Source organism: Megascapheus bottae, chromosome 8, assembly GCF_031878675.1.
Source record: "Megascapheus bottae isolate mThoBot1 chromosome 8, mThoBot2.hap1, whole genome shotgun sequence".
In the NCBI taxonomy this organism is placed as follows: Eukaryota; Metazoa; Chordata; class Mammalia; order Rodentia; family Geomyidae; genus Megascapheus; species Megascapheus bottae.
Window position 1 is genome coordinate 11,352,524 of NC_143516.1, and position 18,440 is coordinate 11,370,963.

General features: G+C 43.5%; 1 protein-coding gene across 3 annotated transcripts in view; it reads right to left on the reverse strand.

The window, feature by feature from the left end:
* Positions 1-10,052: 10,052 nt before the first annotated feature.
* The window catches only part of Tab2 (TGF-beta activated kinase 1 (MAP3K7) binding protein 2), a 59,429-nt gene continuing 51,041 nt past the window's right edge, over positions 10,053-18,440 (reverse strand). For all 3 annotated transcript variants that reach the window (XM_090337983.1, XM_090337980.1, XM_090337981.1), the window contains 4 exons: positions 14,795-14,955; positions 14,489-14,582; positions 13,578-13,658; positions 10,053-11,888 (listed from right to left, as the gene is read on the reverse strand). In XM_090337983.1, coding sequence (XP_090194109.1) covers positions 11,746-11,888; positions 13,578-13,658; positions 14,489-14,582; positions 14,795-14,955 — 479 coding nt within the window. In that variant the 3' untranslated portion in view covers positions 10,053-11,745. The remainder of the gene's footprint in view (positions 11,889-13,577; positions 13,659-14,488; positions 14,583-14,794; positions 14,956-18,440) is intronic.

Genomic DNA, 18,440 nt, shown 5'->3' on the forward strand with positions numbered 1-18,440 from the left:
TGTGCACACAGTAGGTGGAAGCCATGCGAGTGGTATACTTTACCAATGGCTGACTGACAGACACTCATGGATGCAGGCCGACTGACAGACAGTTACTGACATACAGCTACTGACAACGGCTATCATTGACAGACTAACAACTGATGATGACTGACAGGGACAAACAGACTGACTGACACTGAGTCCCATTCAGTAGCCCACCGATACTGATTGACAATGACTGACTGACATGGACTGTCTGATGCTGCCTGACAAGTTCAACACTGTGGCTGTTGGAACAAGTCATTCACAGAGCCAAGGTATTTCTGACTTTCTCTGCAGTCAAACTGGTTCACTCATTTTTTTTGCTGGCTACTTTGTCGATGGAGTCCTGAAGACAGTTCCATCTGGCTGTTAGGCCAGGATCCTCAAATTTCAGCCTCCTGATAAGCTAGGATTATAAGCATATGCCTCCAACTCTTGGCTACGGTAACTCGGATGTCTCGAGCTGCCATCTGATAACTCTGATGTAAAGAAGCTTTCAGAAGATTTTCAATCTGCGCATGCTTATGTAGTTGAAAGGAAAGGCTCCTAGGTCTGTTCTTGGTCCCCTGGGCTCCTATCAGTCCAGAACCTGTGTGCTCTAGGTGAGCAGCAGGCCTGGTTAACTCCTAGGAAAGCTTTGTTGGCCCTGGTCCCTGAGGGTGCTTGATGATCCCAGAGACCTGTTCAGTGGCATGTTGTGTCAGTAAAGTGACTGCTAGGAAAGACCCATTGCCCTGTAATTCTCTAGGCCACAAACACAAGGCTGTGTCTTTGGATATGATTCAGCAAGAGCTGGAGGCAGCCCTTGAGAGCTCTCAGTCCTGGGGCTTCTGGGGATCTTTGGGGATAGGAGACAGAAGGTGGCATTCCCCTGTTCTCTATTTGTGTTCCTGAGTTGATTCAGCTCCAGGGAATTTTTTTTTGGGGGGGGGTGGGGCTGGTCAAAGTAGCTTCACCATCTGGTGCAAATGCACTGATTTATGGCGCTGCTGACCTTTGAGGCCTTGGCAAGGTCCTATCTTATGTCCCTGGGGAGGTTTGCCTCTGCTTATTTACTCAGAGTGATTTAGGAGCAGCAGTGTTAACAGGGCTCCCTATTTCTCCTACCCTGAGACCCAGCAGGCCGCCGTTGGGTTCACACGGGGCAGGGCTGGTTTCATACTTTATATGAAGTGGCAGTTACCTTTGGATGAACTGGGCCATGTCCCTTCTACTCTTTGGCCTGTGACTCTCCCAAGGATCATGCAGAGAAATTCCCCAGAGCTGTCTGTCCAGGGTGCTGTGCTGTGGCCCCTCTGTCGAGCTGTTTATCCACATGGATCAGCCTTGTTACAGAGTCCTTGTGCAGACCCCGAGGCCACAGTGCCCTGGACCCCTTTTCTGGTGGCGAAGTAGAAGGAATCATGGGTTCTGGCAAACTGAGCTCCAGCATCCTCCTTCTTTGGGCCTGTGATTTTCCTGAGCAAGTGGGTAGCAGCCAGCTCATGTGTGAGTCAGCGTGTATGCCATGATCTTCAGAGTGCGGCCATTTGGGGGCCCCCTGGGGGTTGTGTCCCCCAGCAGTGTTGCTAATACATCAAGGGTTGCAAAAGCAGAGAACCAGGGTAGCTGTGGACCACGCCATATCACAGAGGTGACACCTGGGTCTCAAGTTGCTGCTGGCCCAGCTGCAGTCGTTGGGTCATGTGGCCACTGGACACTTGTTGGATCCAGGACTGACCCAGAATGAAAATCAAGGGAGACAAAGAACCCAGAACCACCGAAGACCCGCGAGCTGGCAAGGCAGAGATCCTTACTGGCCAGCCATACCAGTGTGCTCAGGAATGTCCACTTTTTGGAGGCCTAGAAGTGGGGGAGACCCAGTTAACTTCCCTTGTGTACAGCACAGGCCAGTGAGGAGTCAGCTTTGTTGTTTGCATTTTGTGCTTGGGGACGTTTCGAGATACCCAAGTGCTCCAACCCTGACCATCCGTGATCTCCCAAACCACACTATGTATGTCGGCAGCATCACAATGGAAAAGTATGTGGTCCTACCCAGTGCAGACTTTTCCTCCCATCTGCAGAAAGTGTCTTCTCCTTCCACTCTCAAGTCAAATCTGCCTCTTGGCAAGGAAATAGGGGGAAGTTTAGGCCTTCTGTGGGGAGTGCATTGGTTGAGGCGGGGCAGATGTCCTGCAAACCGGTCCTTTCTTCTCTTGCACACAGACCCACTATAACATATACAGGACCCATAGTGTTGAGCCCTTCAGATCCCAGGGCTCATGTGACTCCCCACACTGACCATTAGGTGGCGCTGTGGTAGCACAACATACATTGATTTGGGAGGCAGATTTTTCCCCCCCCCTTTATAATTTCAAAGCTTCAGTCCACAGCTATGGGGTTCCATTATTGTGGTTCTGTGGCACAGGAAGCCAGAACAAATCCACTCTGCATTTGTTTAAAAACAAACAAACAAGGTAACTTGAAGTCAGCTGAGTGGGGTTGGGAGAGATGGGGAAGAAGCATGGAAGCAGTGACATGGGTTAAGATGTTGGTACTCACTGGCCTGTTGAGTTGAAATCCCGTTGCACAACTAAAGATCAAGTGAATGAATGAATGAATGAATGAACTCAATAGGGTGGGGGTGGGGGTGGTACAGTCAACTCCTGAGGCATGTCCGAGGAGGAAGAAGCATCTGTCTACAAGGATTTGGTATGGAGCAAGATAGCGGCAAGGGAGTCAGGTGAGAAAAGCCAGACAGAGCCTTGCGGAAAAAGGAGCCTGGGGGCTACTGGGTATCAACACTGACAAGTATTCAAAGGTGAGTCAGAGGCAAATGAGCACAGTAAATAAGAACAGATGAGAGATGACTGCTTCACAGGGAGTGTTCTTCTAATACATAAGCTCCAAGCTTTTGACAAACAAAGAGGTAAATAGTTAAATGGAAAGAAACATGTTTAAAGAAGGAAAATGTTCACCAAAGAAACGGAGTTTGAATTTCTTACCTACTAATCTGCTGCTGTGGGAGTCAGCTGATGATAGCGCTTCCAACCTGGCTTCCAACCCGAGGCTTGAGTGAGCCTCCTGCCTCAGCTTCCCAAGTAGTCTGAGACCACAGAGAGCAGAAATCTCTATCTGCTCGTGCCTGGTACCTTGCTGTAACTATGTTCTTCCAGCCTGAGCCATGCCTTTCTCCCACCTGCCACTCTCCCTTGGTTGCCTGTCTCCCTAAACGGCATCACCATCCATCTGGCTGCCCAGAAAGTGAGCTCTGGACCATCAGCTCCTCACCTTTGTCCCATCCCCTCTGTCTCCCTGTACATTTTCCTTTGGTTATCTTCTAAACGGTCCTCATAAAAATCCCTAAGTATATAAAAGCGAACATACATGATAACAGATAATGGACAAGACACTAAATATATCATTCTGTTAAAAGAAAATGAAATGTTCTCTAAGATGCTTTAAATCCTGCCCTCCACCCTCTCTCCTTAGGCTTGACGGCTGCTGTGTATCCTCCCATCGAGTTTTATGCTTTTGATACATACACATGAACCCCAGAATACATAGTATTTTACATTAAATGGCACCAAATGGCCTATTTCCTTCTGCCTGCAATTTATTTTTATTTAATATCATATATTGATATTTAGCCCCTTGGCTCTAATTTATTTTCATTACTGAATAGTTCCATAGTGTGAACTTATACCAGTTCACACATCTATTCACTGTTGGTGGACATTTAGGGAATTTCCTTACTTGGTACTGCAAGCCTTTTCTTGGGGGGAGGAGGGGGAGTCTCTTTCTAGGTAACCCACACTGATCTTGAACTTGCAATTGTCCTGCCATCTCTTGGGACCTCAGGCTTGCCTTGCCACATCCAACATAAGCCACATTTTATTTTTAATTTATTTTTATGGTATTGGGTGGTTAGAGCCCAGGTCTTTGTGCTTGCCAGGCAGGCACTTTACAAAGCACTTCAGCTTTCCTGCACTTTAATGAAGGCTTTGCACTCATGTACTTCGATAGGTCTATGAGTTTCTCCAGGATTCATCCTCAGAAGTAAACCGACTGCGTGAACGCATCCTAAATGGCTGGCCTCTGACAGCAGCCTGAGGAGAAGTGGTCCATAACAGCAGGCATGACCCCTGTGTCGTGATCATCACACACATTACATCCCTCTGGACCCAGATTGCAGTCAGTTGCTTGTCTTGCTGCTGTCCAGCCACATGTGTGTGAATACATCCCGGCCTCTGTCTGCTTTTCTTCATTCTCATGGCACCGTGGGGCTGGTTCTCAGATTCAGGGACCAAGCTGTTTCAGACACTGGGGACTGCTGTTTGCTCCCAGGGAGGGCACAGACGGGGGAGCTGCTCTCTGGACCTGAGGAGAAGAAAGACAAGAGAAGGTGAGGCTGGGGCAAAGTCTAGATAAACAGCCATGAGAACACCAGGATTCCTGCTGCTGGGCTTCTGGGTAGATGTATTGTCTCATCATTGTTTTCCTGAAGTGTTATGGAGGACTTCAATGTCATTCAGTGAAACCACAGCTCCCTGTTGACTTTTCACAGCCACTATTTTCAGTCAATGTTTTGTTGTTGTAAAATAATGATGGTTTCATTGCCAGCAAGGAGGAATCACCTGACAGGTGCACGCTCACCCTGCCCGGGCAGAATTGGGCAGTGGGCTGCCTTCCTAGAAGGGAGACTGCTGATCTCCTGGGGCGGAGGGCTGGGGGGACCACCTGCTCCACAAGGCATCTAGAAATGGATCAAAACCCCAATCCGCTCTAAAATCAACCCAATAAGAAAGTATTTCAGAAAAGAAAACTGAACAGCTTAAACGTTTTCCTCTACAGGTTTTTTCTAAAGAATTTATTAACATTGATTTTGCATCATGTTTCAAATGACGTGTTTAACAAACAAGTTCCTGTACAGTTTTAAAGGTTTTTATTTAAAATTTTTATAGTGAGCAAGTATTCCCCTGGGACTAGGCCAGGGCCATAGTTGTGCCCTTCCTCGCTTCCCCTCGGTTCTGTGTCCTGCCACACTGCTTAGACAGCAGGAACAAGGAGGCAGGGATGTGTGCCTCCCCCACCCAACACTTAATGTGGATAGGGACTGACATTCTGAGAGGCCTCATCATTCCCTCCTGTGGTAAAGGGGAGGAAGAGAAAGGAGAGGGGAAGGAAAGAACGGGGGGAGGGAGAAAATGAGTTCTGACTTAGGACTCCATCTGTTTTTAAAAGAAAATGAAATCTGGTGTAAGACTTTGTCTGGAGGGTCTGGAGCAGCCTTTCCCAGCCTCGGGGTGAAGCGGCAGGGACACCAGGGACCTGCCCTGGCCCTTCTCACCCCACCTTCACCTAGTAGCAAAGACCTGGAGGCAGATTTCATGGGACTGTAGCATCTTCTCTTGATGAGAATGTGTGTGTGTGTGTGTGTGTGTGTGTGTGTGTGTGGCCAGAAATGCTATGTTTTGTTTGTTTTGTTTTGTTTTTTGTTTTCTTTTGGTTAAAAGTAATGTTTGCTCCCATTTAGAATTATATTCTTTGGAATCTGAGTATTTGCCATTAAAGAGAGAACCTAGGGGCCAGGAGTTTGGCGGAGTGGCAGAGTGCTTACCTAGCATATACAAAGAGCCAGGTTCGAGTCCTTGGTACCACATACATAGAAAAAAAGCTGGAAGTGGTGCTGTGGCTCAAGTGGTAGAGGTCCAGCCTTGAGAAAGTCCAAGGACAGCCCTCTCACCCTGAGTTCAAGCCCCACAACTGGCAAAAAAAAAAAAAAAAGGAGAGAAAACCTAAATGAACATAACATGTGGCTTCTCTCACACCACGGGACAACACACACAGGGCCCAAGTGGCAGGTGGCCCAGGGCTCCCCAGAGGACCCAGACTGTGGACAAGTACAGGGTGTCTGTCTTGCTAGCATCTTAGCTCTGCAACCCAGATGAAATTTGGCCACATTTTGAGTGAATAAATAAGCAATGAAATTTCTAAATCAGGCTGTAGCTCTAGAAAGCAGAAACATCTGGTAGCTGTTTGGGACTTGTCAGGCACTATGAGATGCTACCTAGTGAGGGTAACCAGAGGCTTTTCCTCGGAAAGACAATTACTGCATACATATGCTCACAGGATGCTGTAGCATGGGTTGGGGGAGGGCTAGCCAACTCCTTGGAGAATGGGCCCAAGGCCCACCCACAGGAAGTCATGCCCCACACTGGTGACCCTTTAAGGACCATCTGATAGTGGCTAAGTGGGCCTCCTCGAGTGAGTTTGTGTCATGTGGACAGGTTCTATGCCATACTGGACTCCCTACAAAAACGATGGTTCCCATAGCCAGGCACAGTGGCTCACGCCTGTAATCCTACCCACTCAGGAGGCTGAGAGCTGAGGATTCCAGTTCAAAGCCAGCCCAGGCACTAAAGAATGTGAGACTCTTATCTCCAGTTTACTAGAAAACTGGAAGTGGCACTGTGGAAGGTAGGGCAGTAGCCTTGAGCTGAAGAGCTCAGGGACAATGCGCAGGCCCAGAGTTCAAGCCCCATGACAAAGGAAAAAAAAAAGAAAAAAGATCGTTCGGAATACAGGAAGACCCGTAGAAATCCTTTCTTAGCATCACCTAATTCAACAGTTCTTAGCTACAACACAAAGACAGAACTGGGAGATCCTCAAGCTGGGGGAGTCTGTTCTCTTCAACTTCTGACAGGCCACTATCTGCTAATTCCCATGAGGCCTCTCATTGGTCACTTGTCCTGTGCCTTTTTTTGGCTGGGGACACAGTGTTGAAACACAGTAAATACTTCTTGCTCTAAGCAACTTTACAATTTTAATTTATATATGGTAGGGTCTCAAAGTTTTGAGTCCTCACCGAAAGTTATATATTAAAACCTTGTCACCAAGGTAATAGCACTTGAAGCCATTGGAGGCTGATTAGGTCACAAGAACAGAGTCCTTTAAAAAGGAAGTCAAGTCTGTGCATGGTGAAGGATTGAGTTTGAAGTCAGCCTGGCTTGCATGTGAGACCTTATTTCAAAACAACAAGGCCCCAGATGAGCCCTGCTTCATCATAAGGTACCATTTAGAAATCTCACCAGACCTCCACGAAGCTGGCACCTAGATTCTGAGCTTCCCAGCTTCTAAACCTGTAGCAAATACATTTCTGTTGTGAGGAAGACATGCAGTCTATAGTATTTTGTGAGAGCAAATGGAATATACATCATCAGGGAGAGCCTACATGCAAGGAACCATGTAAAGCATTTTGACAAATGTGTAAGCCTATGTAAACACGTAGAACACTTTTATCACCCCTAAAGTCTCATGTGCTCTTTCTCATGGATTTCTAGCCCACTGCTCTCAGCCTTTGTCACTGCAGATTAGTTTGCCCTCTTCCGTAATTTTCTGCCAATGAGATCATACAGGACATTTCCGTTTCTGTATAGTGTGTGGGCACTCAACTAAGGTTTGTTATCAGCATCTGTTCCTATTACTGCTCAGTAATATTCCAGAGCGTGAATAACTCACCCTTTGTGCCACCTGTTGATGGGCGCTTGTGTTGCTTCTACTTTTTGGCTATTGTCAGTAAGGCTATTAATATTTAGGTTCAAGTCTGGATTTCAGAAATTATATTTTTTCTTAGATAAATCAGTATTTTATGGCTTTTTAAATTTTTTTGCCAATTGTCTGAAGCAGGCTCTCACGACTGGAGATGTCACTTAGGGGTGGAGTATATATTTACTATACACAAGACCCTGGGCTCAATTTAGAACACTCAACCCAAAAGTAAAGGTCTTAAAAAGTGTTGCTGTGGGCTTGTTTGGTTGTGGGGTTGAACTCAGGATCTTGGTGCTTCCCCTGAACTCTTAGCACTCTATGAATTTGGGCCCCAGCTCCACTTCTGATTTTTTTTTTTTTTTTGCCAGTCCTGGGCTTGGGCTCAGGGCCTGAGCACTGTCCTGGGACTTTTTCAAGGCTAGAGCTCTACCACTTGAGCCTCAGCACCACTTCCAGCTTTTTTCCATGTATATGGTACTGAGGAATCGAACCCGGGTCTTCCTGCATGCTAGGCAAGCACTCAACCACTAGGCCAAACTCCCGGCCCCCACTTCTGATTTTTGAGTGGTTAATCAGAGATGAGTCTCACAGGGATTTTTCTGCTGGGGCTGGCTTTGAACCACAACCGTCAGACCTCAGCTCCTGAGTAGCAAGGATTACAGGCATGAGCCACCAGCATCTGGTTAAGCACTCTTGATCATGCTCTCCAGAATGGTTCAAATGACCTTTCTAAGTTCTCCACCTTTCAATCGAGTAAGGAAGTTTCTAAGTTCCACAACTACAGTCTCCATCTGGAATGTTGTCCAGTGGCGTCAGCCACAGTCAGGCGGCATGAGGGAACTCAGCAGGTGCAAATGCAAGCCGACTGCCAGCTATGAAGAACTAATGATGGCACACATCTTTCCCTTCCATAAGCCCTCAGGTGGTCACTTTTCTCTTGTGACCAAGCCCACCGCCTGGCCCAGGGATGTGCAGGGAACTCCAGAAGCCAAGAGCAGCTGGCTTTCTAAAATGAACAGAAACAAAGGGCAATTCAGTTTCCAGCACCCTCACCTCAAACTTGAACTCAGGGATAGAGCACTGTCCTTGAGCTTTCTCAAGGCTAGCACTCTACCAAATTGAACCACAGCACCTCTGGCTTTTTCTATGTGCTACTGAGGAATCGAATCCGGGGCTTCATGTATGCTAGGCAAGCACTCTACCAACAGGCCACACTCCCAGTCTCCAGATGTTTCTAATATAGAGAAATGTACTGCAGATGTATTAGGGAAATGATGATTGTTTTTAGACTGGGTGCTGTTTCTTGAGATATGAAGCCAGTACATTCAACTACTCTCAATTAATGTCTGGAGAAGAAGGGTGTAGATAAGAGTACGAGAGACGGGACTTCAAAAGTGTTGCTGTAGGCTTTTGGTACTTGATATCCAGCGATTTGCATTCTGAGATGTCTCACCTATTATCCCCTGGGATGCAGTGCATATACTGCTTCTCATGAGCCAGCAGAGCTTGGCTGGGTGGTTAAGTAGATAGTACAGGCTGTTCCATTCTGAAAGGAATCTGGCACTTCAGCAAAAGAGCATGTGAAAGTTTTATTAAAAACCAAAAAGGCAGTAATTAAGACTTCAAGCCAAGTCATGTAATAAAATTTAGGCCCATTTCATGTCACTATACAGGCAGTCTTGGTTACATGGATCCAATTTACGAATACACGAACACTTCCTGTTCTCAGCTATGAATCCTTTATTCTGAGGCCTGCCTCTTCACTTTTCATGGGAAAGAGGAAGACTGAGTTATGACACTTTGCAAGTTTCTGTTTTCTTGTTCAGTGTTCTTTGGGAAAACATTCTCCCATGTCCCTCTCAGCTTCAGTTCTGAGTTAAAACAAAACAGCAACCCATATTATGTCCAAGGACGATAAGCTACTCAAACAAATGCATCTGAGAAAATAAGACTGATGGGGCTGTGAGTTTGGCCTAGTGGTAGAGTGCTTGCGTAGCATGCATGAAGACCTGGGTTCGATTCCTCGGTACCACATACATAGAAAAAAGCCGGAAGTGGTGCTGAGGCTCAAGTGGTAGAGCCCTAGCCTTGAGAAAATCCAGGGACAGTGCTCAGGCCCTGAGCCCAAGCCCAGGATTGGCAGGAAAAAAAAAAAATAAGACTGATGTAAAAGACCTAAGAGAATTAGAAACCTCAAATTCGAATGCTAATTTCTGGGCCTTCTAGAATCTCTCTCCACCAAGGGTATGGACTCCGTCCTCTTCTGGCACAACACCATGGGAAAGTACATGGGGCTGCATCTCCCGAGGCTGAGTCCCTCTCCCCCAGGTTTCACATGCTAGTGCTCTGTTAGGTACAAGTTTTTCCCATCTCACAAACCTTTTAAAAACAACCACAAGATCCACATTAGAATATAAGTTTTTTAATTTTTATAAATAACTTATCTGTTACAAAGATAGTTTACCCAGCTAAATCACAAAAACCATCAACTCAAGATATCCAAATTACATTTTATTAATAAAACAAGTAAAAACTGATTTATCAATCTTCACATAGAACTGCAGATGAAGCTGAAAAAAACAAGGCCTGCTTTAAAAATAAAGGCATCAAATGTGAGGGCTTTGGGTCTATTGTCTGTAACTTCCTTTCCATATTCGTGATGTAAAGCCTGGAAGACAAGGCTCTGCTCAGCAGAGAATCACCTGCGATCACCCTGCCTGCCGAGGACTAGCCACTTGTGTGCATTTTACAGTGGTGACAGTATTCGCGCTCTCCTTATGTTGCTGTATTTCAATGCTTCCTTTAGCTCCATTCTAAGCACTGGTATGTAATTTCATAATTCTTTAAAAAATGTATAGTTTTTTTCTTGATTTCATTTCGTTTATATACATTCCTGATTATCTAAATATTTTTCTTACAAAAATAGATCATCAAAATAAAGAGATGCTTGAGGTTGCTTCAGTGTTCAAGTTTTTTTTTTCTTTTTCCAGCTTTTCTTCAGTTGTCCTAAAAATAACTAGCCTTGTTTTCATAAATACATATGATACTGCCACCAAGTCAGGTTTAGAAATGGATTGTCCAACAGCAAAGCATTTAAACATCTTTCCAAAAAGGGGGGCGGGGCTGTTGGTTGCTGGTTTTGAAACTGTACTTTCTCAGTAATAACCACTGTGACAGTTCCCGGACACCAAGCAGGTGGAACACTCTGTGGGTTAAAAACACCTCACTTTATGCTTCCCTGTGGAAGACTAAACACTGTTTTGTCACCCTGACAGCGTCAGTACAAAGGGCAGCATCTCCTGACACAATTGTCCTGTTTTTTTGCAATGCACGGTGCAGCATCTGTCTGACATCACGGAACATGGCACCCATGAGGCAAAGTACAACATAAGTAGAGGACATTTATTCTGTGCATAGTTTCATTCATTAATGCTTTTTTATTTCATGGCATTGCTTTTCTCAGGGAAGGCTTTTAAAAGGGGACATGATCGTGCTTAACCACTAAAAAGAAAATTAGTTAACAAAAGGCTATTACACTATACATATAGAAGTATAAGAAAATAATAAAGAAGAAATCACTTAAAGCAGACGAGAACTCTGTACAGGAGGGAAAGCCTGGGGTATCTCACTGCATGTGTACAGACGACGCAAGCTGCTTTCCTTCTCATCCGAGACCCGCGATGCTGGCTTCACAGAGACGTTTTCAGGGAAGACGAAGACAAGGCCAGAGTACCACAGATCTGTGAAGTTCTTCCCCACCCACTGGCACTGTGCGGCAGCCAACAGTCTTGACATAGTTAAACCTTGTTCCTCTTCTTGTGTGTAGTGTTTCACTGAAGGCTTTAAAGACAGCCAAGAAGCCATCGTTCTTTCCTTCCTCCTGTCAAAATTCAGTAGTGACATGAGGGGAGAAAGCACTGGGAACACGTAGGCATAACAGAGTGAGAGCCATCCACAGTGGGAGACAGCAGGCGGCAGGCGAGCCGTCGATCAGCAGATCACCTTCCACGGGATGGCTCGTCACTGCCCGTGGCGTTCTACTGAGGTATTATTAGCTCTGTGGGCTGACATTTAATATTAGCACAACACCACCTTGTCGCACCTTCCATTTGACAAAAATCCCATGTAGCAGTGAAACTCAGGTTCTTGGATTTTAGACATGGCTGTGGAGAAGACACAGGGCCTTCTGGCTCAGAAATGTCGTGGCATCTCGCACTGTTCACAGCGAATTAAGGCTGGATGGTTCAAGAAAGTACAGGCAGTGCAGTTCCACTGAGCGCCCTCCTCATCTTCTGTGTCTTGAGTCTTTGGCGTTTTGATGGTGGACCTTTGATCTGGAAGGAAAAAGCAATCAGAAGTAAAGATCACCGACACGGATACGTGACTGACTGGCAACTCTACACCATGTGCAGTGCTAAGTGCTAAGCGCAAAGCGGCCTGTGAACCGAAGGAAGCAACCCGCTGAAATGGACGACACAGGACACCTGCAGCTTCCAACCAGCAGCAGCTTCCGCTCTGGGGAAGTGTAAAACGGACAAGGAGAAACCCACCCCCCCGCCCATGCTCATGCTCTCCGATTTGTAATACAACAGCCAACAGTGCTATAATGTCACTTAGGACTGTGAAAATGTTTCCCAGTTTCATTTCCCAGTGAACATTTCGTTGAACGTTTTTTTTTTTTTTAAGCTGTTGCAAATTTAAGTTATGAGTAACACAGAACTGCCAGGAATGACAGGCATGCCTGCAACCCCAGCTCTTAAGAGGTAGAGGCAGGAGGATCCTGACTTGAGGCCAGCCTAGAATACACAGTAAGTCCAAAGCCAGCCTACATTATACAACAACACTCCCTCTAAATAAGACAACACCTAAACACTTATTTACTTACATATCAATAACAGACCCTAACGTCAATGAGTAAACTTATTCCTAATTATTATTTTTGCAAATCCTGGAGCTTGAGCTCAGAGCCTGAGCACTGGGCCACAGCACCACTTCTGGTTGTTTCTATACATGCAGTTCCAAGGAATCCAACCCCTGGGTTCGTGCATGCCAGGCAAGCACTCTACCACTAGACCAAACTCCCGGCCTTTATTTTATTCTTTAGATCAGATGTACTATGGTAGGATATAAAGTCTGATTTTAAAAGAACATTAAATAGTCTTTTTACTCTGTGGCTTTTTTTTATTGTTGGTAATGGGGCTTGAATTCAGGGCCTGGGCACTGTCCTGGAGCTTCTTTTTGCTCAAGGTTAGTGTTCTACCACTCTTTGAGTCACAGCACCATTTCTAGTTTTCTGGTGGCTAATTGGAGATAAGAGACTCATGAGTTCCTTACATGGGCTGGCTTCAAACAGTGATCCTCAGATCTCAGCCTCCTGAGCAGGTAGGATTACAGGAGTGAGCCACTACACCCAGCTATTTATTCTTTTTTGATGCTACTGTGTATAGGATTGTTTTCTTGGTCTCCATTACCTTTTTTTTTTTTGGCCAGTCCTGGGGCTTGAAATCAGGGTCTGAGCATTGTCCTTGAGCTTTCTCAAGGCTAGCACTCTACCACTTGAGCCACAGCACCATTTTCAGCATTTTCTGTATATGAAGTACTGAGGAATTGAACTCAGGGCTTCATGCATGCTAGGATAACACTCTACTACTAGGCCAGACTCGAGTTTCATGTAAACAAAACAATACTCCTGAAAAAAAAAAAAAAACTTCCCAAAGGGGAAAAAACTTAAGGATACCAATTTTTGCACTTGATTTTTTTTCTTCTTAAGCCAAGACTTGCTTTTCTGGGAGTGCTCATGATCCTAACTAAAGTCACAAATATTACTCTTAAAAAAAGCTAAACACATTGCATCTTTGAATCTGCCCCAACGCCCAGCATGGAAATGAAAGTAAGCAAACATCTTCCTACAAATCTACCCCACGAATGAAAGACTGGCGAAAACAGCAACAACAACCACAACAAATACCAGAAAATCTTGTTTCTAAAATGTAACAGCTTTCATATTTAATGGATGCACTAACCTTTGGGTTTTGGTGGCACAGGACCTACAAATCCAATATTGTCATAAAAGTTATGAATAGCGCTGGGGTTAAAGTGTGGTCCTGAAATATATAAAAAGTAAATGTCATTGTTAATAGCTCAAAAATTTTTGGTTTTATTTTTTAAAGCAAGCACTTCTTTCTAAAAACACAACAATATAAACAGAAAAAATGCTTTTCAATCATTTTTACCAATAATCTCAAATTACATGTAAAATTTCACAAACAGGATTTCAGAATATAAGTATAATACAGTATTCATAAACAGAGGTAAGTGCCAAATTGAGAAAGAAGCCAAATTAAAAAGGAAGAATTAGGGGCCAGGAGTTTGGCCTAGTGGTAGAGTGCTTGCCCAGCATGCATGAAGACCTGGGTTCAATTCCTCAGTACCACATACATAGAAAAAAAGCCAGAAGTGGTGCTGAGGCTCAAGTGGTAGAGCTCTAGCCTCGAGAAAGCCCAAGGACAGGGTTCATGCCCTGAGCTCAAGCCCAGGACTGGCAAAAAAAAGATAAAAAAAAGGAAAGAATTAGAAACAGACTCTTGCTTTATGTGAGAAATTAAATAACTTCAAATGTAACAATCTAGAGATGACTAAACTGCAAGCACTTAAAAAAAAAAAACTACGATAAGCTCACTGCTTATTTCTACCAGCTCAAGTAATAAAAATCTATCATCTATTCTAAGAATGAACTTTTACTTTGTGCTCTGTTTACCACTCAGACAGAGGTACTGAGATGGGAGGTGCATAAATTACTGAAAAGTGGAAGAAAAAAAGGGAAAAAGTTATTTGGACACATCTGTATTAATGAACATTATTGTTCTAGGCTTCATATACATCTGACAGATGGATTGATTCAATGACTTCCAGCTGAGTTTGCATTGAACTTTACCTCGGGCTTGAAAAAGATCAATTTCTTTGGTTAAGCAGTCAATGTCAATCTGGAGTTGTCTATTACAACTTCTCAACTGCTGCATTTCTTCAAGCTGTAAAATAATTCCATGTAAGAAAGATTTGCATTCAATTCTCATACCATTTAGTTAGAAAGAATGGAATTTGGAGGGACAGGTAAGATAGAAAACCAAGTAAGAATTATAACCATTTGCAGAAAACTAGACAAAAACTTTTGGTATTATAGCAGTCTGTTCCTGTTTTCAAGCACTGGGGTCACAATGGTAGGTAAGACTTTAAAACTTACTGAAGGTATCTGGGATATGGAATTTGATCTTTTCAAGCGCCTTCGGGTTAGATTATTCTCCATTTCATTGACCTCAGATTTTAGTTTATCCAGCTTTTTCTTTTGAATCTCAAGTTCTCTTTGAAGCCGTTCCATTCTGGCTTTCTGATGTACCAATAAAGCTGCAATACACAGAAATAAACATGAGGGTCCACCATCTTAAGAACGAACCTCTAAGCAGACTTAGGAAAACAAAAAACAAAACAAAACAAAAGGACTATATCTGTGGCAAACCAGAATTGGCCAATAATCCCCAAACCAAGTTAAAACAACATTGTCAGCTTAAACACCATTTAAAAAACTTTAACTTAAAAACTATTTCAGCTGTATAAGAAAATAGCACATTTAAACTCTTTTCTAAAATAACTTTTCTAAAAGTTCTAGTCTTCTGTGATGTATGCAACAAATAACACATGAATATCATCATTAAATTGTCCAAACTGCAAAGGGAAAACAAAACTGTTTACAGAAATTCACTACTTAAAAAAAAATCTTATTATATAAATCTTGATTCTATTTTGTGAAAATATTTTCCCCAGGATTAAGAAAGAAAAGCAACCACCCTCACAGTATGAATGATTAGGCTACTTTGCAATCTCTGAGTTGTAAGAATTGGCTCATGTCCTTGTTATCCATCCTAGGACAAGGTGAGCCTCATCTTTTAGGTGACTGGATTAGAAGCGAGGGTATCTGAACCAGCTCTTAAAAAAGAAACAGCTTGGAACACATGCAGCAGTGGTACTCTAAACACGAGACACTACACTGAAAAATGAACTACACAACAGGGGATGGGAAGGAAAAACTGGGAGAGACTGAGGGAAGAAAGGACATTGTCCAAAAAGGAGCATACTCATAAGCTAACTTATGTAACTGTAACCCAGTCTCTGTATAGCAACTTTATAATAATAAAAAGAAGAAAGACAACATGAAGCCGGGTAGTAGCAGCTTACAATTATCATCCTAGCTACTCCGGGGGCTGAGATCTGAAGATTGTGGTTCAAAGCTAGCCTGGGTAGGCAAATCTCTTACCTCTGATTAACCAGTAAAAAGCTGGAACTCAAACCACTGAAGAAGTGGTAGGGAACCAGCTGTATCGACAAAAGTCGAGCAAGAGTGCGTGACTCTGATGAGTTCAAGTCCCAAAACTGGGAGAAAGGTGAACATACACACAGATACAGACAGCTGAAATCATATCAACCACATACACAAACTACACACATGCACAACCCATTAATACCCACTTAATCAGGAGGAGTGGACTTCCATGGAGAAAACTTCTCTATCCCCTTCTTTTATTTACATACAGATCAAATACTGATTTACAAAAGCGAATGGATAGAAATTCAATTATATAAGCTTGGGCTGAGATATATTGTCTTCTGAAATCCCATGAAGATGACAGAGGAATAAGTTTGTAAAATAAAGTTTGTACAATCAAACAGTAAATATCAAGAAATCAAATTAATGGACAACAGATTTCAACGAGTTTTTAGAACTCAGTAAAGCAGATGAAATGACAGAGACTAACAAAGGAGCGCAGAGGAGACTGCTGCAGGGCACCACGAGCAGGCAGCTAGCTTGTCCTATAGCCTTGCAAGAGAACGCAGGAGACAACTAGACAACTGGGCAGAAAAAAGCGTCTGAATGGCTGAGTGTGGAGTACTCTTTCCCACTGTGATGGCACATTTATTTTTAAGTCCTTTACTCCTATTTCCCACCCTAATGCAAAGATGTTAAGTCTCACTTCCACAACACAGGCTTTCATCTGCCTTTGTAACACTTTACTTTTTACTGAACCATCAGCTAAGAATCACTGCACACAAAAGAAGTGGATAAATGAAGAGAAAAACAGAACCTTAAAAAGTGAACACAGCCAGGGGGACAAACCGGTACTTCTAATTAATATTAAGTAATAAAACAGCTTGCTATTAAAAAAATCCAGAGAACTAGTTCTCAGAAATTGAAATCATCACTACTGAAATAAAAATTTCATGCAACAAAGACCAAGATAGTTTCCTACAACAGAAAGCAGAAAGACAAGAAGGTAGAACATATTAAAGACATATGGTCTGGGGACTGGAGGGACGGCTCAAGTGGAACAGAGCTTGCAAAACAAGTGAAACCCTGATTTCCAATTCCAGAATTTCTCCCACCCTTTAAAAGAGGAAACTGGAAAGTTGGTGCAGGATCCTGAATAGCTGGTGATAAAGTCTAAAAATGAGAATGTAAAACATAGTGGCTAAGATCAGAAGAAATTTTCTAGAGTCAAAAGTAGGATATGGAATAAGGAACAATGAGGACTAAAAAAAGACCTAAGGGCCGAGGGCGTGGCTAAGTGGTATACAGCTTCATCTTAGAGTCCCAAAATTCTTAGTTAAAATACCAGTACTACAGAAAACATAAATAAATAAAACAAACACTAACAGTCACACCATTGTAAGATTTATTATTTCCAGGAAAACAAGATCATGTACAAAGCCACAAGAAGTAAAATGACATTAAGATTTTCTTAGTGACATGTTCTGTGAAAAATAAACTTCAATTCTATACCAAGGTAAAAATATGAGGGTGCATTCAGACTTTAAGGATTTGCAGATATTTCAGGAGAATTCTAACATACTGACAGGATAAGCGAAGAAGGAAGAGAGTCAAGAAATGGTGACATCTATTTATAAAAGTGGTAAAAACAAATCCTTAGGTGATGGTTAGGTGGTAAATCTAGCAAACAACCAGTTAATATTTGTGAGGAGGCAGCAACGTCTCTTGGAAAAAGGAATAAATGGGGCCGGGAGTTTGGCCTAGTGGTTAAAGTGCTTGCCTAGCATGCATAAAGACCCAGGTTCGATTCCTCGGTACCACATACATAGAAAAAAGCCAGAAGTGGTGCTGAGGCTCAAGTGGTAGAGCTCTAGCCTTGAGAAAGTCCAAGGACAGTGCTCAGGCCCTGAGCTCAAGCCCAGGACTGGCAAAAAAAAAAAAAAAAAAAAAGAAAAAGAAAAAGAAAAAGGAATAAATGCTTTAGAGATGTTTAAAGAATATGATAAATGCAGAATGGGAAAAAAATCCTTCTAAAGTTCCAAGAAAAAGAGAAACCAGCATTAAAAACTATACTATAAATGACTTGGCTCTGTCATGAACTTTTACAGTAGGTTATGATTTTTTATTAAGTTTCAGTTTTACAATCAATTTATAGACCAAGCACAATCAATCTATAAATTGCTGTGGCTGAATGTTTGTGCTCTATGAGTCCATCTGGTGAAGCGCAGTCCACTCTGCCGCGGCAAGGCACGAGGCCTCTGGAGGCTGTTTTGATGGTGAAGGTGGTTTTTTTTTTTTTTTTTTTTGCCAGTCCTGGGCTTGAGCTCAGGGCCTGAGCACTGTCCTTGGGCTTTCTCAAGGCTAGAGCTCTACCACTTGAGTCACAGCTCCACTTCTGGCTTTTTTTTCTATGTATGTGGTACCAAGGAATAAAACCCGGGTCTTCGTGCATGCTAGGCAAGCACTCTACCACTAGGCCAAACTCCCCGCCCTGGGGTGCTGCTCTTATACATGGGATTAGTGTCCTTATCTAAGAGACTTGATGGTGTTTGCCCTTCCCTTCCCCCGC